Source organism: Daktulosphaira vitifoliae, unplaced genomic scaffold (genome assembly GCF_025091365.1).
Source record: "Daktulosphaira vitifoliae isolate Bord-2020 unplaced genomic scaffold, ASM2509136v1 Scaffold_1, whole genome shotgun sequence".
In the NCBI taxonomy this organism is placed as follows: domain Eukaryota; kingdom Metazoa; phylum Arthropoda; class Insecta; order Hemiptera; family Phylloxeridae; genus Daktulosphaira; species Daktulosphaira vitifoliae.
In genome coordinates this window covers 70944116-70966373 of record NW_026099572.1, presented here as the reverse complement: position 1 = coordinate 70966373, position 22258 = coordinate 70944116, and the positions used below count along the sequence as shown (strand labels likewise).

Genomic DNA, 22258 nt, shown 5'->3' with positions numbered 1-22258 from the left:
GTTAAATTAAGTTAAAGAAGATGACTTGATAAAATTACAGGAGAGTTTGAAGGATGTAGTGGTGTATTTGGAAATTTTTTATGGGGGTCCAGTTAGCTTTTAGAACGTAAAGTAGAGGAGAGATGCACTCCTTCAGTACTTCCTGTTAATATAATTTTATTTACATGGTGTACGGACCCTACGGAGTCCTGTACATGAACCATTAGAAAAATGAAGAAACACTGAGTGAATACACCACGGTTAATGTTCTACTTTAAACCCGCGACCTTGAATTTTTAACCCATCTACGATGACCTTAACTTTTATAGCCGCTATCTTTCAACGACATTATATTGTATTTTATAGAGTGTTAATAAAAGTAAAACACTACCATAAAAAAAAACCCATTGAAAATGTTACTGTAAGTTTAGCTGTCGACACCCAAGAAAACATTTATTAATTCAGATAAAATTACTTTTGAAACGTTCGATAGTATTATGGCCTTATAAGTGTTCATTAACACACCATATATTTATCTGTTTATAACTGAATAATGTCTAATAATATGGGATAGTGTTCCAATTTTATCTATTGAATATTATTTAAATTAAATTAATAAAATAATTTTTATTTCATAATTTCTGGAATAAAAAAAAATAAACAAAAACAAAATATAAACAAAAAATAAAAAAGATAGAAAAAAATAAAATTAAAGTGCACAACAATTTAAAAATAAAACTATCGCACAATTGTATTATTAAGAGAATTCGGTTAACAAAACAAAAAAGTTACTTATTTATTAATTTTTGAAAATTTTCCAAGACATCTAATTCCCCAAACCTATACAAAATTAAATATTTTTAATAGAACCTTATGATTAAATTTTAAAGGTATCTATATTATTTAAAGCTTTCTATATTATATACTTTTTGTGAAAATCCAATGTCAAATTTTTTAATCTTTAATTTTGAAAATATTCCAAGACGTCAGTTCTATTTTGACCTATTTCAAATTAAAGTTCTTGAATTGCTCCACAATATTAAAAACTATCCTATAATTATTATTGTAAAAATTATTAATATACAAATGATTGTAATATATATATAAGATTCGTATCGAAGCATTTTTTATGATAGTGATTTTAATCTTTGTCAGATATCATCCATACTTGACCCAATTATGCCACGTCACCACTGCGCTGCGACCCTCTGTGCTGGGTTTTTTTTATTTATAAAAAAATTAATGATAAAGATTTTATTCCAGAAATTATGAAATAAAAATTATTTAACTACATATTATTATAAGTTTATTGAATCAAACAATATTTTTTCGATTATAATAATTATTTCAGGAAAAATTAGTGTCTTATTCTTAATGAACCACCCTGTATATATATTTGTTTTTTTTCAATTTTTAAGCGAAATAATTTTCTCAAGCATGCTCTCATAGTAAAAATAACGTCGCTCCCATTTAATAAGTTCAAAATGTGACCCTGTTTGATACTCAATGTTACTACTTGTAAAATACATTAAATTTATAAAGCTTTAGGGATTTTCACTAAATCATCCAATTCAATCCATAAACCCAACGGTAAAATATTCTCTCATTTATTGTTTAACATATATTCTACTGATTAATCAAAAACTGAAAACACCCATGGTATGGACTAAGCCAGTTCAAAATATTTATTTCAATATGTAGAAATAATGTCATGGCAGCAGGTTAATATTACTTAATTAAAATAAACATCTGATATGTGAAGAAAATGTGTTTAAAATTGCGCATCAAAATAATTGAAAATAAATTCTATCACATTACTTTTTGTTCTAAAAATCTTCAAATTTTTTTAAACAATATCCTAACTTTATAGAAAATAAATTTTTATTCTTTTGCCTATTATTCTATGACAAACTTTTATAATACTCATTCAAACAATTGTGAATAATAATTGTTCTTTATATTTTTCGTCTATAACAACTATAATTATTATTGAACTAACATAATATGTTAGTTATCACATATATTACATGTTATCTTATTAATTGGTTATTGCACGCCAAAAATATTACTTTTAGTAATATTTTAGATCCGTACATTTTTCAAAAAGTTATGACATTTTTAAGTAAAAAAACTTGAAAAAATTTCGAAAATTAGTGATTTTTAAATTTGTAATTTTTTTGGAGGTTTCCCCCATTTAAGGGGAATGAGGATAATTTTTTCAATTTTGAGGGTAATGTTTTAGACTAGATACAATTTGTGTTCTTTCGGTTTGGTGAGAGCTGAGAAAAAGTGGTAACAGACAAAAAAGATAATAATAAAATAAATAAAAAACATTATAGTAAAACCAATACTTTCTCATCTTCGCATCGAAGTTAAAATATAATGCCGAATTAATAACGAAATCAGATAATAACGTGAAATATCATATTCTATAATATTCTAATAAATAGTCAAATATTTATAAATTTGGTTCTTTTTACCTACTACATGTTTGTCTTAAAGATTAATATATTAGCTTCGATGCGAAGCTGAGAAGGTATTAGTTATACTATGATGAGTTATTTTTTGTGTCTGTTACCACTTTTTCACAGCTCTCAACGAACCGATTTCTTTCAACGATACGTCAAAAAATCACAAATCGTATCTAGTCGACATTTTTTCAATTTGTTTTAATTAAAACTGCCATAACTTTTTTAAAAATGATCAAATCAATATAATTTTTTTTATAGATGCATGATGTCTTTACCTATCATTTGGTATATATTTTTTATAAATCTGACCCTTAACCTGCCCACAGGGAATGATTTAATATGACAACTTTTTTTAAAAAAATTAACTTTTTCAACTTAACTTTTGAAAGTGTTCCCGAAACTCTGACACTTTTATATATATCTTAAATTAAAGCTAATGTAATATACTTTATCATGAAAAAAAAAATTTCGGACTTTATTTTGTATTCATGGTGAATATGGTATACATAAGCAATGGCAAATTAGGATTAGCAGTAAGTGATTATCTGTCAGAACATACACGTTTAGTAATAGTAATAGTGATGGTGTTTTCATAAAAAATCATAGTGTATACACACTATTAGGGTCATGTGAGTTTTAAATCGAAGATACTGATAACCTTTTTCATTGGATTTCTTTATTCTAAAAAAGGTAGGGGTTAGGTTTTTTTTTTCTCGACAGGCTTATTGTGAGCCATCGTAGAACTGCTGTTAAGCATTACTTCAGGGCGGCCCACGCCGTCTTAATAATTCACACCACCACGTTGTGAATCAACCCGAAATTAATCAAGAGCTGATTTGCAACGTGGTGTGGCCTCCTCCCGTTAACCGGATCTCAGAGTGGGAACCGTTAGGACGGATTGCCAAAACAACTCACAAACAAAAACAAAAACCTAAGGCACCGGCCTAAACCAGCGCCTCAGGTCTTCCTGTGCCGGGCGGCGTAGCTGCCTCTGTCTCAGGCGTTCCGCTTCCTTCTTCTTTAACAAGATGGATTCGGCGAACGCCTCCCGGCTCCTCAACATCAGGTCCACCATGGATCCGACTCGGAACGTGGACCCTAGTCGGGACTCCAAAGAGTCCCGCTCCTGAGCCCACGCCTCGCACCGGAAGATGGTGTGCAGAGCGCTATCAGCCTCTCCCGAGTGATCCGAACTGTGGTCGCACGTCGGCGCGGCTGCTAACTATAAACATATAAAATTATCGTGGTAAAGCTAGAACAAAATATAAGGGGTTGAAAATTTTTTATAAAAATAGAGGAGTTATTTCTTAATAAGTAGCCTTAACTTTGTCAGTACAACAAGTGATACCCGATTTTAACTTCCACAGGGCAGCTATCCAAACTTCAAAAGGAGTGGTAATTAAAATATTAATGACTGTGTACTTAAGTCTTTATAAATTTAAAGACTATAACCTATTTGAAAAATATAGCGTTTTAACCTGAATAAGAATTTCTATTGAATACAATTGTCATTATAATCATCAAAAATTTACTAGGCATTGTATAAAAACCTCACTGAGTTATGAATAGTCCGACAGAATACAATGCAATAAAAATCAACAATTAGTAACATCTGTTACTATTTGTTTAAAAATGTCATGTCCGATTATGCAAACTATTTGTAAGTACTGCAATAAAAAAAAAATACACATTGGGGTCGCGACACAGTCGGGACAATTATAGATAATATCTGATAGTGATTAAAATTACTATTATAAAATGCGTTTCGATGAAACCTGTAAAAAGTGTTTAATTTTTAAAAGGAATTAATAAATTATTCCAAAATCATCATAAACTCCTACTTCCTTATTTATTTTATGATTTATAAGCATAATACATGAATAAATACTTATTATAGTAATTAAATTTAGTATGAAATAGATATTGAATAATTTAATATTGTATAATTTACGAAAAATTATAAAAAGTTATAAAGTTGTTGTAAACAGTTTGATTCTTTTAATGTTAGCCATTTGATTTCTTTTAAAATAATAATTGCATCAAGAAAATTATTAAGAAGTAATCAACATTTTTAAATATAGAGTAAAGGAAGAGCGATTGCGATATGAGGACAGCTGATGTGAGTGTAGATGATGTGGGAGATCGTGTCAAGTGGAAGTGGCCGACTCCAAGTAGTTGGGATTAAGGCGAGGAAGAAGAAGAAGAAGTAAAGGAAAAACATGACAAAGTGATACGTAATGATAAAAACAACATAACCTCTACTATATATTTTAAAATAGTTATAACTTTTGAAATAATGGGTCTAAAGTTGTCATTAATCTGTAATTTTCTTAGTTTAATCATTTTTTATAATTTCTCCGTAAACTATACAAATTAAATTACTATAATAAGTGTTTATTCGTGTATTATACTAATAAATCATTCAATGTAAATTTAATTCGTATATAATTTATGTGACCATATCACTTTAGCCTCTTCTTTATACGGTATTTTAAATTAAAGAAAAATAAAATAATATAGCAGTATTATGTATCAAAATAACAAAATTATAAAAGGTGATTTATACACAATTTCGGTGGCAATTTGTACATTTATGATAAGTTGTTGGCACAAATTTTTTTAAACTTATAGTACTCAACATAACTTTTAAATGATACTAACTAAATGTAAAATTATTCTTAATTATAATTAAAAAAAATATATAATTATAATTTAAACTTTTTAGATGCATATAAATACTGATTGAAGGCAAATATTATTATTAGTAAATTATTTTTTAAGAATTTTATACAATTATTTTAAATAATGTCGATTTTTTATAAAAATTCTTGATGTTTATCAGATACTTTTGTTTTAAAAAATTTTTATAGGAAATTTATAACTTTAAAATTTCTAACTAAAACATTAAGTAATATACAATTTTACCAAACATAATTTTTTTGGGTATATTTTTAATTTAGTGTCCTCATATTTATAAATGTTTTATCTGATTTGTAATTAATTTTCATAATTAACACAATAAATTAAAAAGCTTTAAATACTTTAAAATTTATACGCCAAAATTGCTTTGGTAATTTGTATTAGAACATTATATTGTGCATTAGTACATTTACACTTTAATCGTTTAATTCGGTTTTATACAGGGTGTTCATTGAATAAGGAAACGAATTTCTATTGTACTCATTGTTTGTAACAATTTAACTGTTTCCTAACTTACTGAACAACCTGTATAATAATAACACTCGTTTTAGATAATTTGTTTGATTTTCCTGTGTACTAGTTATTTTGAGATTCGTACTATTTTTTATAAGTTTGTTTGAATAGTTGATCATTTATTTAATGTTCTTTAATTTGTTTTCTAGTTTATCTTATGTAAATATTTTAACTATTTAGTCACGACAATGGATGAAAATTTTCTATATATCTAACTGTTTACACTAAGAAATTACCTTTAACTACAATGAAATTGACAGTTTTATGATATCAATCTATGAAATACTTATATGAATATAAAAAACATTCATTAATAATAATTTATTTTATAGTGAAGTTAACAATTGATTGTTTTATGCAAAAATGTTATAACTCGAATTAATTGTAAATGCATTTTCATATTGAATTAATAGCATATTTCAGTTTTAATATTTTAATTTTTTGATAAATTTTGATATTTTGTAGCTTTATTAGCTTGTAAAAACGTATAATTACTTTACCCAGGTATAGTCCTTTGTTATAATATTGTATTCGTTTGTTATGAGTTGCATTGTGACATTATGTTCAAAGCGTTCAGTTTTGTTCATGTAAGCCACACCTAAATTATTACAAATGAGATTATATAGTATTATGTTTATTCCTTCTCTCCATCCTCTGTAGTCATATTATAAATAAATAATCCATAAAGTTCATATCTCATTTCATTACACTAATCTCTGATAAAAGTTTTGTGTCGGAAAATTTGTAATGTCTGCAGTGTAAATTTATTTGATTGCAGAAATATTTTTAAATAGATGATAAAAAGAACTATAAAAAAAAATTCAATGGTAAATGAATCTATTGAATTAATTAATTTAAAAAATATGGAATATGTTATAAGGATCGTTCTATCTTTAACTGAATGAACAAAAATATGATAAAAATTTTACAGTTTTTTTATAACTATGTAATATAATTTTTAATATATTTAGAAATTTATTGTATATTAAATTGTCTAAAGAAACGAATTAATTAGCTGTTGGAATTTCATATTTTTCATTAAGTAGCGTTTTATGGATTATTAAAACAGTTTTAAATTGAAAAATTAGCTTACACAATATTTAAAGTCAGTAATAAAAATTGATTTAAACTTTGTAAGAACAATTTCTTAAGGAGTAATATTTATTTGAGAAACGTTTTTCTTGTTTCATGATGGTTGAAATTTTTTATTTTCATTATTGTTAATTTATATTTATTTTTTGTAAACAAAAACCCCCTAAGTTTTTTTAAAGTTAAATTGAAGAAGTTAACATTATAAGCAAATGTTACTATTTAAAATCCCCCCCAATTGGCAAGTAAAGTATCAGATTTTTAAATATTTCTACCAAATGAAAACTACCTAAGGTTCTTATAAATAAATGAACACGTCATAATAAAATAATTATCTTTTTAGTTTTGCATCAAAGCTAAGTTTTTTGTACTATTTTTATAAATCAACAGGTAATAAATTTAATTTTATTACTTTGTAATGTAATTCACAAAGTATATTACTTATTCCACAAAAGTAACATTTTTTATTTAATTTCGGGGGCCGGTTACATAGAGAAAATATGTTGTCGGAACAAAATTATTTAAACTTAAAGTATGTAAAATATGATTAATGTTTGGAGTATTTCTGGAAAATTTTTAACAGTTAAATTGAAAAGGTTTACTTTAAAAATAACGGCAATAATTGTCCCAGAAAATATTAAAATCAAACAGTTAAATGTTTATCATTATTATTATTATTTTTTAAAAGGGTAGGAGTTTAAATTAAGTCTTTACCACACTTAAAACTATACTTTTCTATAAAATGTGATACTCAACTCAATTGAACTGTATGTACAAAAATTGTTTCAGGGTAGTCAAATTTAAAACCCACAGCATTTAATTATTATTATATTTTACATTTTTATATTGTTATAGTGTGAATAAATAATTAAAAATTAATAGAAAATAATAACTATAATAATAAATACCATTTTTTTTAACTAGAAGTAAATTACGTAAGCTCTAATAAACTGTAGACTTAAATGAAAGGAATCCCTAAATATTTTCAAAAGTTAAGTTGAAAATTTACATTTATAATTCAAATTATGTTATTTTGAATTCCCCTTTAGGAATGGAAGGGATTGGATTGAACAAAATATATTAAATAATAGGTACATTTCTAAAATATTATTGAAAAAGTTATAAAGGTGTAATTCAATTATTTATTCAAAAAATAAATAGTTTCGAAAAAATAATAAGGTCATCCAACTTAACTCTCAATTAATACGTAAATGGAGCAGACACAACTTATATGAAAACCTTATCATATAAGTTTTTTTATAAAAAATTAATCAAGTTTTTTATAATTTGGAGTTTTAACATAAAAGTTTTACTATTTTCTTTGTCTTCGATATTTATTTACTTAGAATATAAGTTAAGAGGTCATTGTTTTTTTCAAAATGAAGTATATTATATTATGTTTAAATGAAGATATATTTTAAGATGTTATATTTCGANCAGACACAACTTATATGAAAACCTTATCATATAAGTTTTTTTATAAAAAATTAATCAAGTTTTTTATAATTTGGAGTTTTAACTTAAAAGTTTTACTATTTTCTTTGTCTTCGATATTTATTTACTTAGAATATAAGTTAAGGGTCATTGTTTTTTTCAAAATGAAGTATATTATATTATGTTTAAATGAAGATATATTTTAAGATGTTATATTTCGGTTTTCCAAAACATTTTTAAAAGTTAAGTTGAAAAAGTTCTACTTTTATACTATTAAAATTTGAACACCAACTATTAAGAAAAAGAGTCTGATTATTATAAAAGTATGCCAAATAAAAGGGACATTCTTAGGTTCCTATAAAAAAATCTGTATCAATGAAATTCTTAAAGAGTTATAGTAGTATAAAGTTTAAATTGAAAATAAGAATTCGTCCATATTTACAATAAACAGTAGCTTTTTTGATTCTCCCCATGGTCAGTTAAAGAGTAAGATTTCCAAAAAGTATAATATATAAAAGGGAAATAAGTAAGGTATTGTTTTGATACACAAATTTTTTTAAAAGTGAAAGAGTTTAAAGTAAAAACACTTTTAAAAATTCGAAATTTACTGATTTTAAAAGTCATAAATTTTTGAAGGATTTGTCACATTTACAGGGATTGAGGGAAATTTTTTAGGTAAAGTCTTCAACTAGATACTATTTATGATATTCAACGTATCGTAGAAAGAAATCGGCTCAGTGAGAGCTCAGAAAATTAATAACAGACCCAAAATCAAAAATAAATCGCATCATAGTAAAATAACACCTTTTCAGATTCGCACGGAAGCTAAAATGATAAGCTTTATAACTAACCAGAAATTTAACTTTCAAAATTGAGAGAGTACTAAAATGTATTGAGATACATTTTGTTTTGTAGTATACGATTATTTATATACTGATATCCATGAAAAAATTTCCTACTGCCGAACAATAACAGCACATTGTTGTCAGTTGGTAGTTACTGCTAACATTTATGTTTCAGTTTACCCTTTTATTTTTATAAAAATAAAAACTACACAGTACATTTCTTTTAAAAGCCTATTTCACCTCTTACATTTGTTGAACCTTATTCGTTGTGTTTTTATGGAACACTTGTTCAGTAATACATTTATTGGCAAGTTGTTTAAATTTTATTAGAGCAGCCCAGTCGATAATTAAATAACAGATGTTACATAAAAATTATTTTTTATGATTCTGTTTAGTAAAATCAACAATATATGATGATATTTATGAAGTTATTAACACAAAAATAATTTACGGTGACTAATAAAAAAATGATTTATTTTTCTATCTTAAATTTTAGGAATTGCAAAAATGTCAAGCATTTAAGAAAATTGTGAACACTATACAAATTATTTGAATCATGAGCCGAATGTTTCAGGCGCATAGATGGCGAATATTTTCAAACTTTTTGGATGTCAAAGGTAAATACTCAAATTTTTTAGACGTAGTAAAAGATATGTTTAATACTGAATTAAAATACGAACATTTTCCTGCTGATGACTAAGAAGAATATGATGATTTTTTATAAAATTATTCATAAACAAAACAATTTTATAGGTTCAAAATTCAAACAAAATATTTTTATAAACTTATAATAAATGTTTTGTGTTAATGCTAGATTAGAAGTGAAACGCCACCTCAATAAGTCTGAAACTTCTAAGATCTTGAAAATGTCTGCATTTGACAATTCCATCTTTATATAGATTTAATATGAATGACATTATATTGATTAAAATTAACTCAATAGAATCGATAGATGTCAATAAACATAATCATTATATTACATTTTACTTCACAAACGAATTAATAAACAAGTAGAATAACCAGAACGAGTATGATATTACAATATCAAGACTAAAAAAATATTTTAACATAAATAATTAAAAGTTAGTATAAAGACTCTAGTAAAAATAGGTTTAGTTAAAATTTTAACAATAAATACAAATCAGTATAATTTAGTTTCAATTTATAAAACCTTTACATTTAAAAAAAGCTCTAAAAATATGACGAATTAAATTATTAATGTACACATTTGTTTTGAAGAATATTAAGTATAATTTTAGGAAAAACGTGCTATGCAACGTATAAATATTGTTATGTTTAATATATTAAAGAAAATTACAAAGAAATATAATATTTTTCAAAATTTATAAATGCACATGTAATAGTTTTATGTAAATACAATGAGAGAATTTGTTTTTTCATAAATAAAAATTTCTTATGAAGATCGAACATTTCTATTTTTTTAAATATAATGTACACAATTTTTATTGGCGTTTTATTTAAAATAATAAATTTCTCTTTCTGCTTAAATAAACAATCATCGTATTTTTTAAACTTCAAGTCCTAAAAATATAATTTATAAAATTAAGGTACCGTTTGCATAAGAATAACGTCTTCTTAATATGAAATCCATGTCATTTTGTTTTAATGGCATTTGCGTGTCATCACAAGGTGGGTTCTTATTTAAAACGCGTATTTACTTCTCTTAACCTATTTTTATTTATTTTGACACTGTAAAAGAGAAATTTTATTCGTGAAACTCGGAGGAGTAACCAAATCGTTAATTAAATTTTAACTTTTTAAAAACATAAGTTGTTTTAACGCGTGTCATCTCCGTTGTCACGTTTTAGTTTCCGTTGTTTGTCCCATTTTTACCGTTTTAACATAGTAGCCGTTGTTGTGGTTACTGTATACCCTCGATGCGCCCGCGCCGCTTCACCACCAGCAGTGCTTTTTACCGCGTTCCATCTCTTTCTCTCTCTTCTCTTTTATACGCACTCAAGATAACGTCAAAACAGAAGCTGACGGTAAGCACGCGGACAGTATCGCTCAAACGCGTGTGTGATTCAATTGTGCCGTTAAGTGCTACATAAGCGTGTCGGTATTAATTAGAAAATTATAACTTTCATCAATGATGTCTGTTTATAGGTAAGCAATTTAAGAAAATCATTTTACCGTGGAAAATGCGTATTAGAAAACAGTTATTTTTTTTTGCATTGAATATTAACAGAAAAAAAAAAAAATACTGAAAAATACACTATTTATAATACGCTAACTTATTTCTAATATAATATTCTAGAGAGTATTTATACACGAACTACTAAAATAAATTGTTTAATGTTATCTAGTTCATAGAATGTTTCATAATAGTTAACATTGCCCTTTTTAACAGTGTCGCGAAGTTTTAGTAAAAACTGTTAATATGGAAATTACATCATTTTCAGTCGTAATTATAAAACATGGTCATATTTTATGCGATGAAATAGTTGTTTACTTCTTTAAAAAAAATTACCTTAAATTATTTTATCCTCAAAAAAATAACTCACAATTAATCAAATGACATTTTATTAAAAGTAATTGCATATATTCAATATTTATTGAAGTTTTAAAAAACAATGCATAGTTTAAAATAACTTTAAAAGCCATAATTTGACAAATTTTCATATTAAAAACATTTTAACCATTTTATTTATTTGGAAGTATAGCTTTTTTAACAAACTTCGTATCATTTTTATGATAAGTTAGTTCAACACTACATGTAACAAATTGAACCATAATTGTGACTTGATTTATGGAAACATTTTTTTGAAATTATGTTTTCCGGTAAAACAAACTTTACCGAAATGATTTATTATATACAGATTGTTTTAATTTATGATTTATCTTTGTTTTAATAAACTCTGTCTTATGTTATTTAGTTAATAGAAAAAAAACATTTTAACAACTTACGCAAGAAATTGCTTTTAAAACTTTTAGGGGGGTATACAAACGTAAATATTTACTCTGACATCATCGGTGTTATGAGCTTCCCATAATATTAATTTTCATTCACTAACTGTTTAATTAAGCAATTTTCATTTACAATTAAAATAGAGATATTGATAATGTGCAAACAAATACATAGCAAAAGAAAAGCAAGATTGGTAGCTTCAACTATAAATAGGCTTTTAAAAATTTGGGTAAGCTTTATTGAATTTTCAAAACATGACAAAAAATTAATTTTATACATAATGGTTGTAATATTTATTTTATGAAATAATTTATTAAAAACTACGTCTTTCTCAAAAAAAAAAATGTTTACTTATCAAATTTTTCGTAATGTTTATTTCATTTTAATTTGTATTATTTAAATTTTATTTTATACATAGAGAAGCAATTGTATATGAGGTTATATAATATAAGTCGTATACAATCTATACTTTGATTTTTTCTGTAAAATTTTAGACGTTATTTAAGTAAGACAAAGTACAAAGAAGTTCAAGGTATAACATTTTTTCTAATTTAATATAAGAAAAAAGGTTCTAAGAACTCGTTTTCTTTGAGTATTCGGTAGTTTTTTATGTAAAAATTTATGAGATTTCTGTTAATTTTTTTTTTCTTCTAAGTCTATTTTTATGTACAATGGTCTTGAAATGTCTTATGACATTGATGTTTTTTGAGTGAACCTACGTCTCTTTCGTTTAATATAAAGGGTTTCCAGTAAGTAATTTTTGTTGAAAATTTGACCATTTTTAAATGTATAGGAGGGTTTTTAATTTATTAACTTTTGTATACTAAGTACAATTCACCAAGTACCTGTAACCTTTAAATATATATATTTAAGTTAAAAAGAAAATTTGACCGGACAACTTTTATATGTAAACAGCTACAGAAGTTAAACAAAAAATGCTATTTTTAAAAAGTCACTATATTTTGTATTATAATTATTTTCTACTCCAAATTTATGTTTTAGTTATTAGTGTCTATAATCCAGGCTAAATAATTAATTATATAATTGGACATTTATGAAGGTATTTATCAGAAAAATTAACTAAGTTCAATTTCTACTATTTTATGTAAAAATATTTAATTATATATTTATGTATTACTTCAAAAATGTAATCCATTTCGTTCTTTATACGTTACATCCAGATTTTGTGTAATTGTCATTAGTCGATTTCTGTATTGATCAAAATATGTCCATTCAAAATATTTCAAAATATAGCCATCAGGATTACTTATACTATGTATACCAGATTGATTTAGAAGTTATTGGCTTCTAAATTAAATTATTATTTCAACCACAATATATTAAAATTATCTTTTATTAAAATATTTATGACTTGATTTACTTATTAAGGAGAAAATTTAAAAATCTTTTATCATCTATCCAATTTAAGGTATCATTAATGAAAACGAATTTTTCTTTTAGAATCGGTAGAATACATTTACAGTCAGCAATTCATTCTAAGTGATATTGGATTTGGGGACCTAAAAGTGTTTGATTGGTTTTATTTGTTTCCCAAGCTCGATAAGAAAAAAATAATGAAATGTCTCGCTTATTGAGTTTATTGATTGTATTTCTTTTTGGCATTTATTCGCATAACTTACAATGAAAAAATAAAATAGAATTCATTTTGTAATTTCGTTATTTCATTTCTATATGACAATAAATATATATTTTTATGCATAACAAGTTCTTTAAAACAATATTTTTATTTACGTAAGTTAAATTTTATAATAGTAAAAAAGTACATAATAATATGTAATTTTGTTACTAGTAAAAATTGTAATTTTTGATGTCAAATCAATACTATTACATATACAAAATGATTGGTTCATCATAAAACACTCAATTACTCCTAAAATAAATTTATCACTACCCATTTCCCGGCCGTACTTTTCCTCTCACATAAATATAAAAATGAGAATAACCTTTGAAATACTGGTTCGAAACTTTATATTATAAACTAGTTAATCATGTAAGCTACAATAAAAAAAATGAAATTAACGCCCTCAAAAAATTACAAGGGAAAATTCTAAAAAGCAATGAGTAGTTAATAAATTAGGAAATATATATGTAACTAAAAAAAAAAACATTTTTTTTTCAATATTTTATTAAATTACGAGTAACCGAGTGGTTTATAAAAAATCGATCACACTGTATACTATGGAACATGTAAAAAATGATAACAAAATATTTTTTTCCCTCTAAAGAACAAAAGAACAATTTTAAGTATTCTCAAGTGACTTCCACTTGTCGTTTGGCTGTCCAGAATTTCCATTTATGCCATATTCCAAGAAATACTTGAATGAGATACTTCGTGATGATAAAGTTACATTTGATCTACATAAAAAGTAATATTTTTACATTCAACAAAGTGAAAAACAAGAAGACAATTTTCGAGATTTTTTTGTAAGTTATAATAAAATAGATTTTGAAGAATATTAAAGAAAAATATATCGATTAATTTATTTTAAAAATTATCATTTATTTTTACTGAGTTTAAATTTATTCAAACCTTAACAGTAAATAACGCATTGTTTAAAAGTAATTTGACAATTATTTGTTATTAGTAATATATCTGTATAGACATTTAATTCATTATTTTCATAATTTTATATTTTAAATTGAAAATTAATTTTATTTATTTGAAATAATGATTTTTTTTTAATTTATGAGATTGTTAATTCAAAGTGTTAATTAGTATAATATAAGATTCATGTTGTAAAGATTGACATTGGATCTTATTCTACAGGGTGTTCAGTAAGTCAGGAAACGGGTTTCTATTGTTCTCATTGTTTGTAACCCGTTTCCTGACTTACTGAACACCCTGTATATTTTTTAATAAATAAGTCTTATAAATGATTACTCTAATAAGGAAAACGAAAATGCAATAGAAAGTTAACGATCGTTTCAAATGTATCAACGACAACCATAAATCACCTCAAATTTCTATTGACCCTTCTACTGGAGTGGAAATTTTTACTATTATTTGTACCTGAAAAAATGTAAGTCAATTATAAAATAAATATGGTGTCGATCGATCAAAGAAAATGAACTTCCGAAGTTGTCATAAGATTTCCTTACGTAAAAAACTTTTTATTTATAAAATTCCATAAATATAATATAGAAAAAAAGTTTTAAAAATTGTTTATTATAAAAATACACATATCTATATATTTTTTGAGAAATGATCTAATAATAATAGAGATAATGTAAAATAGAAAATCTTTATCAAGGTTATCAAATATTTTTCAAGTTAATTTTCGTAGATATTAGTTTAATGTTTCACAAAACTCATTGAAGCTGTGTCATCCGAGTAAATATTATCATTACAAGAATGTTAATACAATTAGTTAAACCAATTTATGTCTGTTTACATTTTTGGGATCACTTAATTTTAACTAAAATTTTATTATTATATTAAGTTACATTAAAATACTTTCTAAAATAATGTTTATTATTTCGATAGTGACTTAAATTTTTAATAGAAAGCAAAATAAACTCATTTTTTTTCAATAATTAATTTTGCTTGATATAGAATTTATTATAGTATAAAACGAAGTAGCATTCTTCAATTTATGAATAAATGTACTATTTTAAAATTTAATCGACAGGTGTCTATCCAATTATTATTTTAATTTTATATTACTATCATTTCGAGGATTTAGAATTAGAGACACACTTCTTGATAAAATAATACCGAATATGTATTATCTGTATAGAAGTTCGATCATTTTAGATAGAAACATGTTTATCAACGAAGGAACCGATTACCAAATTTATGACTAATTGACTCTTTTTAAATGGTATTTCATTCACTCATTATACATTTTTAGTTACCACAATGATCATAATAATTGCATTAATATTTTGGAAATTATAGATGAGTAATTATTTACTTAATATTTATTATTTAAAAATATATTTGAATTAATTCGTCGTTCAAAATAAAATAATATCATCAATAATATCTTCCTAGTTTCGCATGAAACTATTGATAAATGATTAGAAAATTCCAAATTTGGTTGCAACACTAATTTATCCTGAATTTTTAATATGAACCTATATTTTTTATTTTGTTATTTCTAAAATTACATTTGATGGTTTACCTTACAATATATATACGTCACAGCTTACAAATATGAATCCCACTTTATGAAACTTACTATATACTTAAAGAAGTAATGAATGAATTAATATGAAATCGATGATTTTTTGCAGAGAGAAACTTATTACAATATTAAATTATAAATTAATTATTTATCTGAAATATTTATCAAACATTCATGTTTATTATAATATCTAGTAAAACAATTAATACAATGCATTTTTTTAAAATGTATTATAAAAATAACCCTATGCGAATAACATTCTGAAGATTGATTTACAATTACTATACGGCTGTAAGTAAGTTGTGTTTTAACAGCACATTTTAATTGCGTTTTAAAAACTGAAGAATAATTTTTCATATAAATATTTGATTTCTCAATCATCCCAGCTACAGCTTTTAGTTAAAACAGTCTATATAAACTTAATGTTTATTTCAAATTTATTTTCACGTAGTTGTTTAGATTTAAGTACAAATTTTAGTAAAATTATAGAGGAATAATTAGTTCTGTGTAACAATTAATCGTCATTCATATAAATTTACTAAAATAAAGCTTATGATTTTGTTTCCAGGACGACGTCACCATTGACGACGTTTTACAATAATGATTACCGACCCGATGACGAACCACCCCCCGAAGCTATTCTTGAAGAGAAAAGAATTTTAGGTCATCATTTGCGACGTCCATCCCCTACAAGATGGGCACCCTCATTGAATTCCTCCATGCAACCACCAACAACATTAAGGCCAGGAACCAGTCAATCTATGCGAGTCCGGACATCCGGCAGTTCACCAAGAAGAAGTTTGCAACGTTCCACTGCATTTAGAAGTAAACGGTCATTGACGATCACAGATCGTGGCCGAACAGCGTCTATGCCTGCAGTGCCAGTAACTCACGTATGTACAAATGATTATTACATTCAAAACTTGAACGAACCAAACATTAGATATTTCAATTTTGTTGGACAGTGTTATAAATCAATATATACATAGACTTTATGTATTGATTTTTATGATTTTAAAACCTTCTTAAGAAGGGTAAAAACATTCTTGTTAAACTAGTTGTGTATTATACAATGAGGTTAAGAAAGTTATCATCGTAAATAACTTATTACATATGTGTACAGTGTAATGTTATTAAGGGAAATAAGTTAATTTTATCATTTCTCCAAACTTAATATTCGTACTGATATGAAAAACTACATCAATTGACATATCACAAAAAAATTGAAACGTTTTATATAAAAGTTTCAAAATTTCATGAGGTTTATTCGTTCTCTTTTTAGAAATTTTTTTTTTTTTTTAATTTTTAATCATTCATATGATTTAGGATGATTTATGTGTGATCATAATTAAACTTAGTCTATAAGCTTATTTTTTCAATAATATTTATTACGTTCATAAGGTATTTATTTAAACAGATTATTTAATTTGTGTTAGTTATTTTTATGAACATAGATAACCACGAATAGTTGATTTGTTATAAATAAGATGTCTATTCAGTACACTTGATTTGTTCTGAAAATTTAATGCAAAAAATACCTGATAAATTTACTGCTGAAATAAGATATAGTTGTGTCTGACACATAATATCGGTGGTTTTAATCTCGGTCACGGTTGATTCTGTTGACTATGCCAGTTGTCGTGATTCAAAGGATTAACTATACATTTTCGAGTATATTTTTAAGTAAGAAAAAAAAAATCCTCTTGAGAAATATCGGAAGTGGTACTAAAAATGTCCTTAAGCCTATGTAATACATGATCTCCACAATTATCGTTGTAAAATAAATTCTTAAGTTCTTTCTAATATTAAGTTATAAAATGTATATCACGAAAAAAATCGTGTGGCAAAAGCATTAAAAGTAAGTTGTTGACGAATTTGCATGTAAATTTTAATGATAAGAGAAGAAAAATATTATTTATCTTGAATATTAAATGCGTAAATCAAGTTTTATCAAATTTACTTTTTATTTCTATAAAAGGATCAATTTACCTTAACTTATAAATTTACATGAATATGACAATATTTTTAAAAAGTAATGATAAAAAAATTTTTTTCAAGATTAATATAATATTATATGTTATAATAACGATAAATGATAATTATATTAATATTATTATAAATAAAATTATAACTTGGTAGATATGTGAGAGGTAATAAATACACATTTAATCTAATAAATATTATAAACGTTTATAAAATTAAAATGTCCGCAAACATAGAGGTAAAAATATTTTGTAAGTACATTATTATTTTCATTTTACTAATTAAAAGGATAACCTAATATTTTAAAATCCACTATATACCTGTAATATTATTTATAAATAAACTAAAACAACAATTATTGAGTAATTGCGTGTTATTCTAACACCTTTTTATGTTATCTATTATTCTTGAATTTATGACATTAGAAAGAGGAAGTGTTTTCATTACAAATACAATATTGTTGTAATAAAGAGTGTCTATTTAGTAGCTCCAAAAAAAAATAGTGGGTAAATTCATTTGCTAACGTTATGGCATCTAATGTAGAGTGGCTATTTTTTTTATCGTCAATTTTTGGTACATATCCTGTAAAGATAACTCATGATTATACTAAAGTAAGTGGAACAAAATTAATGTTTAGGAAAAAGTTGATAAAATCATTCATAAAATTTTTTTGAAAAATCATATTTAATTCATCAAATTATAATTTATTATAAGCCATTGGTACCTAGAAAATTTCTTTTGGAAAAGGCAGCCTCTTTATTTTTAATATACTTATTAGACTGACATTAAAGCTGCAAAAAATCTACGAAAAAATTGATAACTAAGACTTAGAAACATTTTATGTTTTTTTTTGTTTTGTAAAATTGGGGGTTTAATAATAGTACTTTACACTCATTCTTATATGAATACACTGTTTGACCTAAATATAGGCTTTAATAATTCAAGTAGAAATATATAACAACATGATAAACGGCGATTTTTGAGAACAAAATAACATTTTTATTTAGTTTGGAGGCTATTTACATAGAGAAAACAAGTAGTCTAATAACTTTTTTTTTTAATTTTTTATCATAAGCTTCTTTAACTTTTGTTTAAATTTTAGAATATTTCTAGAAAGTTTTTCAAAAGTTAAGTTAAAAAGGTTAACTTTACACGCAAATGTCGCTATTTTAAATCTCCCATGCACAGATAATGCGTTAGATTTTCAAAAAGCTTATAACAAATAAAAGGAAATTACCTAAGGTTCTTATAAATAAATAAACACATTGTAGTAAAATTAATATCTTCTCAGTTTTGCATCAAAGCTAATATTTTTGTATTTTTTTTAAAACTCAACAGCTCATAAATTTTATTTTATTAATGTAATTTACAAAGTATATTACTTATGCATAAAATTAAGAACTTTATGTAAGATATAACTACCTTCAAAACATTTTTTTTTCTTAATGATACAAAAATATTTATCAATTAATTTTTAACCATGTAGTATCTTATTTCAAATAAATATTATTAATGATTGGTTTCATCTTCATAACACCAATCAAATGTAAATCATTTTATAACTGGAATTAATTTGAAAACTCCAAATAACAACATTAAACTATGCATTTTGTTTTCTTTGAGTTTATAAAATAATATATTTATTGATCATAAATCGCAATTGTTTTTAAGAGTTTAGACTACCTAAAAATGAAAAATTTATGCTATAATTGAATAACTAAAATTTATGTATTAAAAAATAAATTTATTATCGATTTAAGTTAAAATAAAATAATTTAGTCGCTACAGTGATGAAAAAATAACCTATATTTTTTAGAAATTTTTAAGGCTTTTTCGCATCGTGTTTTTTATAATTTTGCTTTATTTATTAACAAAAAAAACGAGTAATTAAGTCATATGCAATTTCATAATTGTACAGCTATGATTTCAACTGTATTTTGAATGGCTTAGTATTTATTATCGTCGAAATTGATGCAAAAGAACACATTTGATAAAAAATAATTTATCTTATATAAATCATGAATTTCTAAGAATTCTATATTTGTGTCATATGCCATTTACTAACTCACATTAATATAAAGCATTCTTTGTTGTTCTAAAACAAAATTACCTAATATAATTTAAATAATTGAAAAAGTGTAATATTTAATTTAAACTTTTATGCCACAAAAAAGTAACTTAATAATAAATTGAAAATTTAACTTTTTATATTTAGTACATAAATAATGATATTAGTTGTAGTACTCGGATGAAAAATGTAAGCAAGTTTTCAGAAAAACAAAATCTATAATAATACTTTGACCCTAGGGGGTTTTTTATGACATTAATCAAGCTCAGAAAAGCATTTGCATTATTAAAAAAATAATCTTAATATATAGGTATTTATAAACTACTGTAATCATTATACATAATACATCGTAGATGATGAAATAAAAAAAAAGATATGAAATCTAATGAGAAATAATTTTGTGCGTGATATTCGTATGTTTTATTTATATCTTTGCTTATAATATAATGAGTCTTTACTTGACATTAAAATTAGAATCAAAATCATGTTTGACAAAAAATTAGTTTAGTAATTGTTTTGATTATCTTATTTAAAATAATAAGTTGTAAATAATTATAATCATAATTTTTATCTATACATTCTCTAAGTATTATTGTTATTTAGTTTTTAAATAAAAACTATTATTTTATTTTTACTTTAAAAAATATTTAAGTATGGTTGTTTTATTAAGTGTATTTTCTATATGTATTAACTAACACTAATTTAATGTTGACTAATAGTTCACCTAGAAAACACTAAAATGAGAGTTCTTGGTAATTTTAACCGAATAATATTTAAAACTTGATCTAAGAAAAAATCGTGTTCCTCACGTGTAACTGTAACGAGCTTAGGTTTTTCTTGTAATGTGACCATCAAGTCTCCCCAATAAATATGTAATCAAAAAATTAATCCATATTTTCATATAAATATAGAAAAAAAACCCTCATAATAATTAAAAAAAAAACAAGAAAGTTGATATGTTTTCAGTTATTAAATAATTTTTTAGCTACAAACATAAAATATTTGTCATTAATTTGACATAAGTGCATAGATAAAGTTAATGTTATTTAATCTGTTTTTTTAAATCTGTACAGTATTTAACTTTGGTTTAGTTTTTTACTGACAACTTTTTCACTCTAAAAATCAGAAATTGTTTAGCTTAATTATATGGATATTTTAACTTAATTTATGCAGCGGCGTATTTATATGAAGGCAATATAAGCAACTGCCTACAACGGCAAATATTCAATGTCAACATATTTATAAAAAGTGAGTTATTTTTTTATTGTTGTTATGACATACTCACTTCCTAATAATTATCATAATTGTTTTCGTTTATTGTGCATTTATGATATGTATGATAGCTATATGCAATTTATTTGCTGATTTATTAATAAACATAGATTTGCTTGAAAAATATTTTTAAATTCTTTTTTGAGGGGGAAGAATTAATAGTGTTATGGCAAAAATATATAAAAATGAGCCCCCTCCGTCATAACGTAATGAAAAGCGGCAAATTTTTAAATGCCAATAGGTGGAAAATATGTGAATACGCCCCTGAATTTATGCTAAATATTTTTATTTTCAATAAATTATTATTTTCATAAATTGATAATTATGAGTGATTAGAATCATTTTTAAGTTATTTTAAAATGTTATCATTTTTTTCTCTAACTACTTAATATATTTCCCAATTATTTGATTCGTTAATGAAGTACTATACTGTAGTTAAATCTTTTACGAGTAGCATGTATAAACATACAGGACTATTGAGAGCGATATATGAGGCTATTCATCAAAGGCAGTTCTGTGTAATCCAAAGTAGTTAATTAGTTCACTTTAAAGCTGAAATCCCAAATAATACATTAAATATTTATTTATTTAAATGATAAGACGCTCAAGGGGTATAGAGTACAGATAACTGAATAACAAACAATTAAGCAGTAGACATAAAAAAAAAATGCATAATATAATTGATTAAAGTGCTTAATATTTAGTTACATTAATTTTTATAAATAAAACGTTTTATTATGACAAACGAGTACAAAAAACAAATCAACATGATCACAAATTTCATTTCATTCTCTTATCATTCGGTTAGTCAACGCGTAATAACAGTA

General features: G+C 24.5%; 1 protein-coding gene across 3 annotated transcripts in view; it reads left to right on the top strand.

The window, feature by feature from the left end:
* The first annotated feature begins 10958 nt into the window (after window positions 1-10958).
* Window positions 10959-22258, top strand: part of LOC126894741 (uncharacterized) — a 44361-nt gene continuing 33061 nt past the window's right edge. The window contains exons 1-3 of one of the 3 annotated variants that reach the window (XM_050665967.1): window positions 10960-11158; window positions 14207-14405; window positions 16677-17001. In XM_050665967.1, the coding sequence (XP_050521924.1) occupies window positions 14302-14405; window positions 16677-17001 (429 nt within the window). In that variant the 5' untranslated portion in view covers window positions 10960-11158; window positions 14207-14301. Of the gene's footprint in view, window positions 11159-14206; window positions 14406-16676; window positions 17002-18467; window positions 18703-22258 lie in introns of those variants that run through there. The other 2 variants (XM_050665965.1, XM_050665966.1) reach the window with 2 other exon arrangements.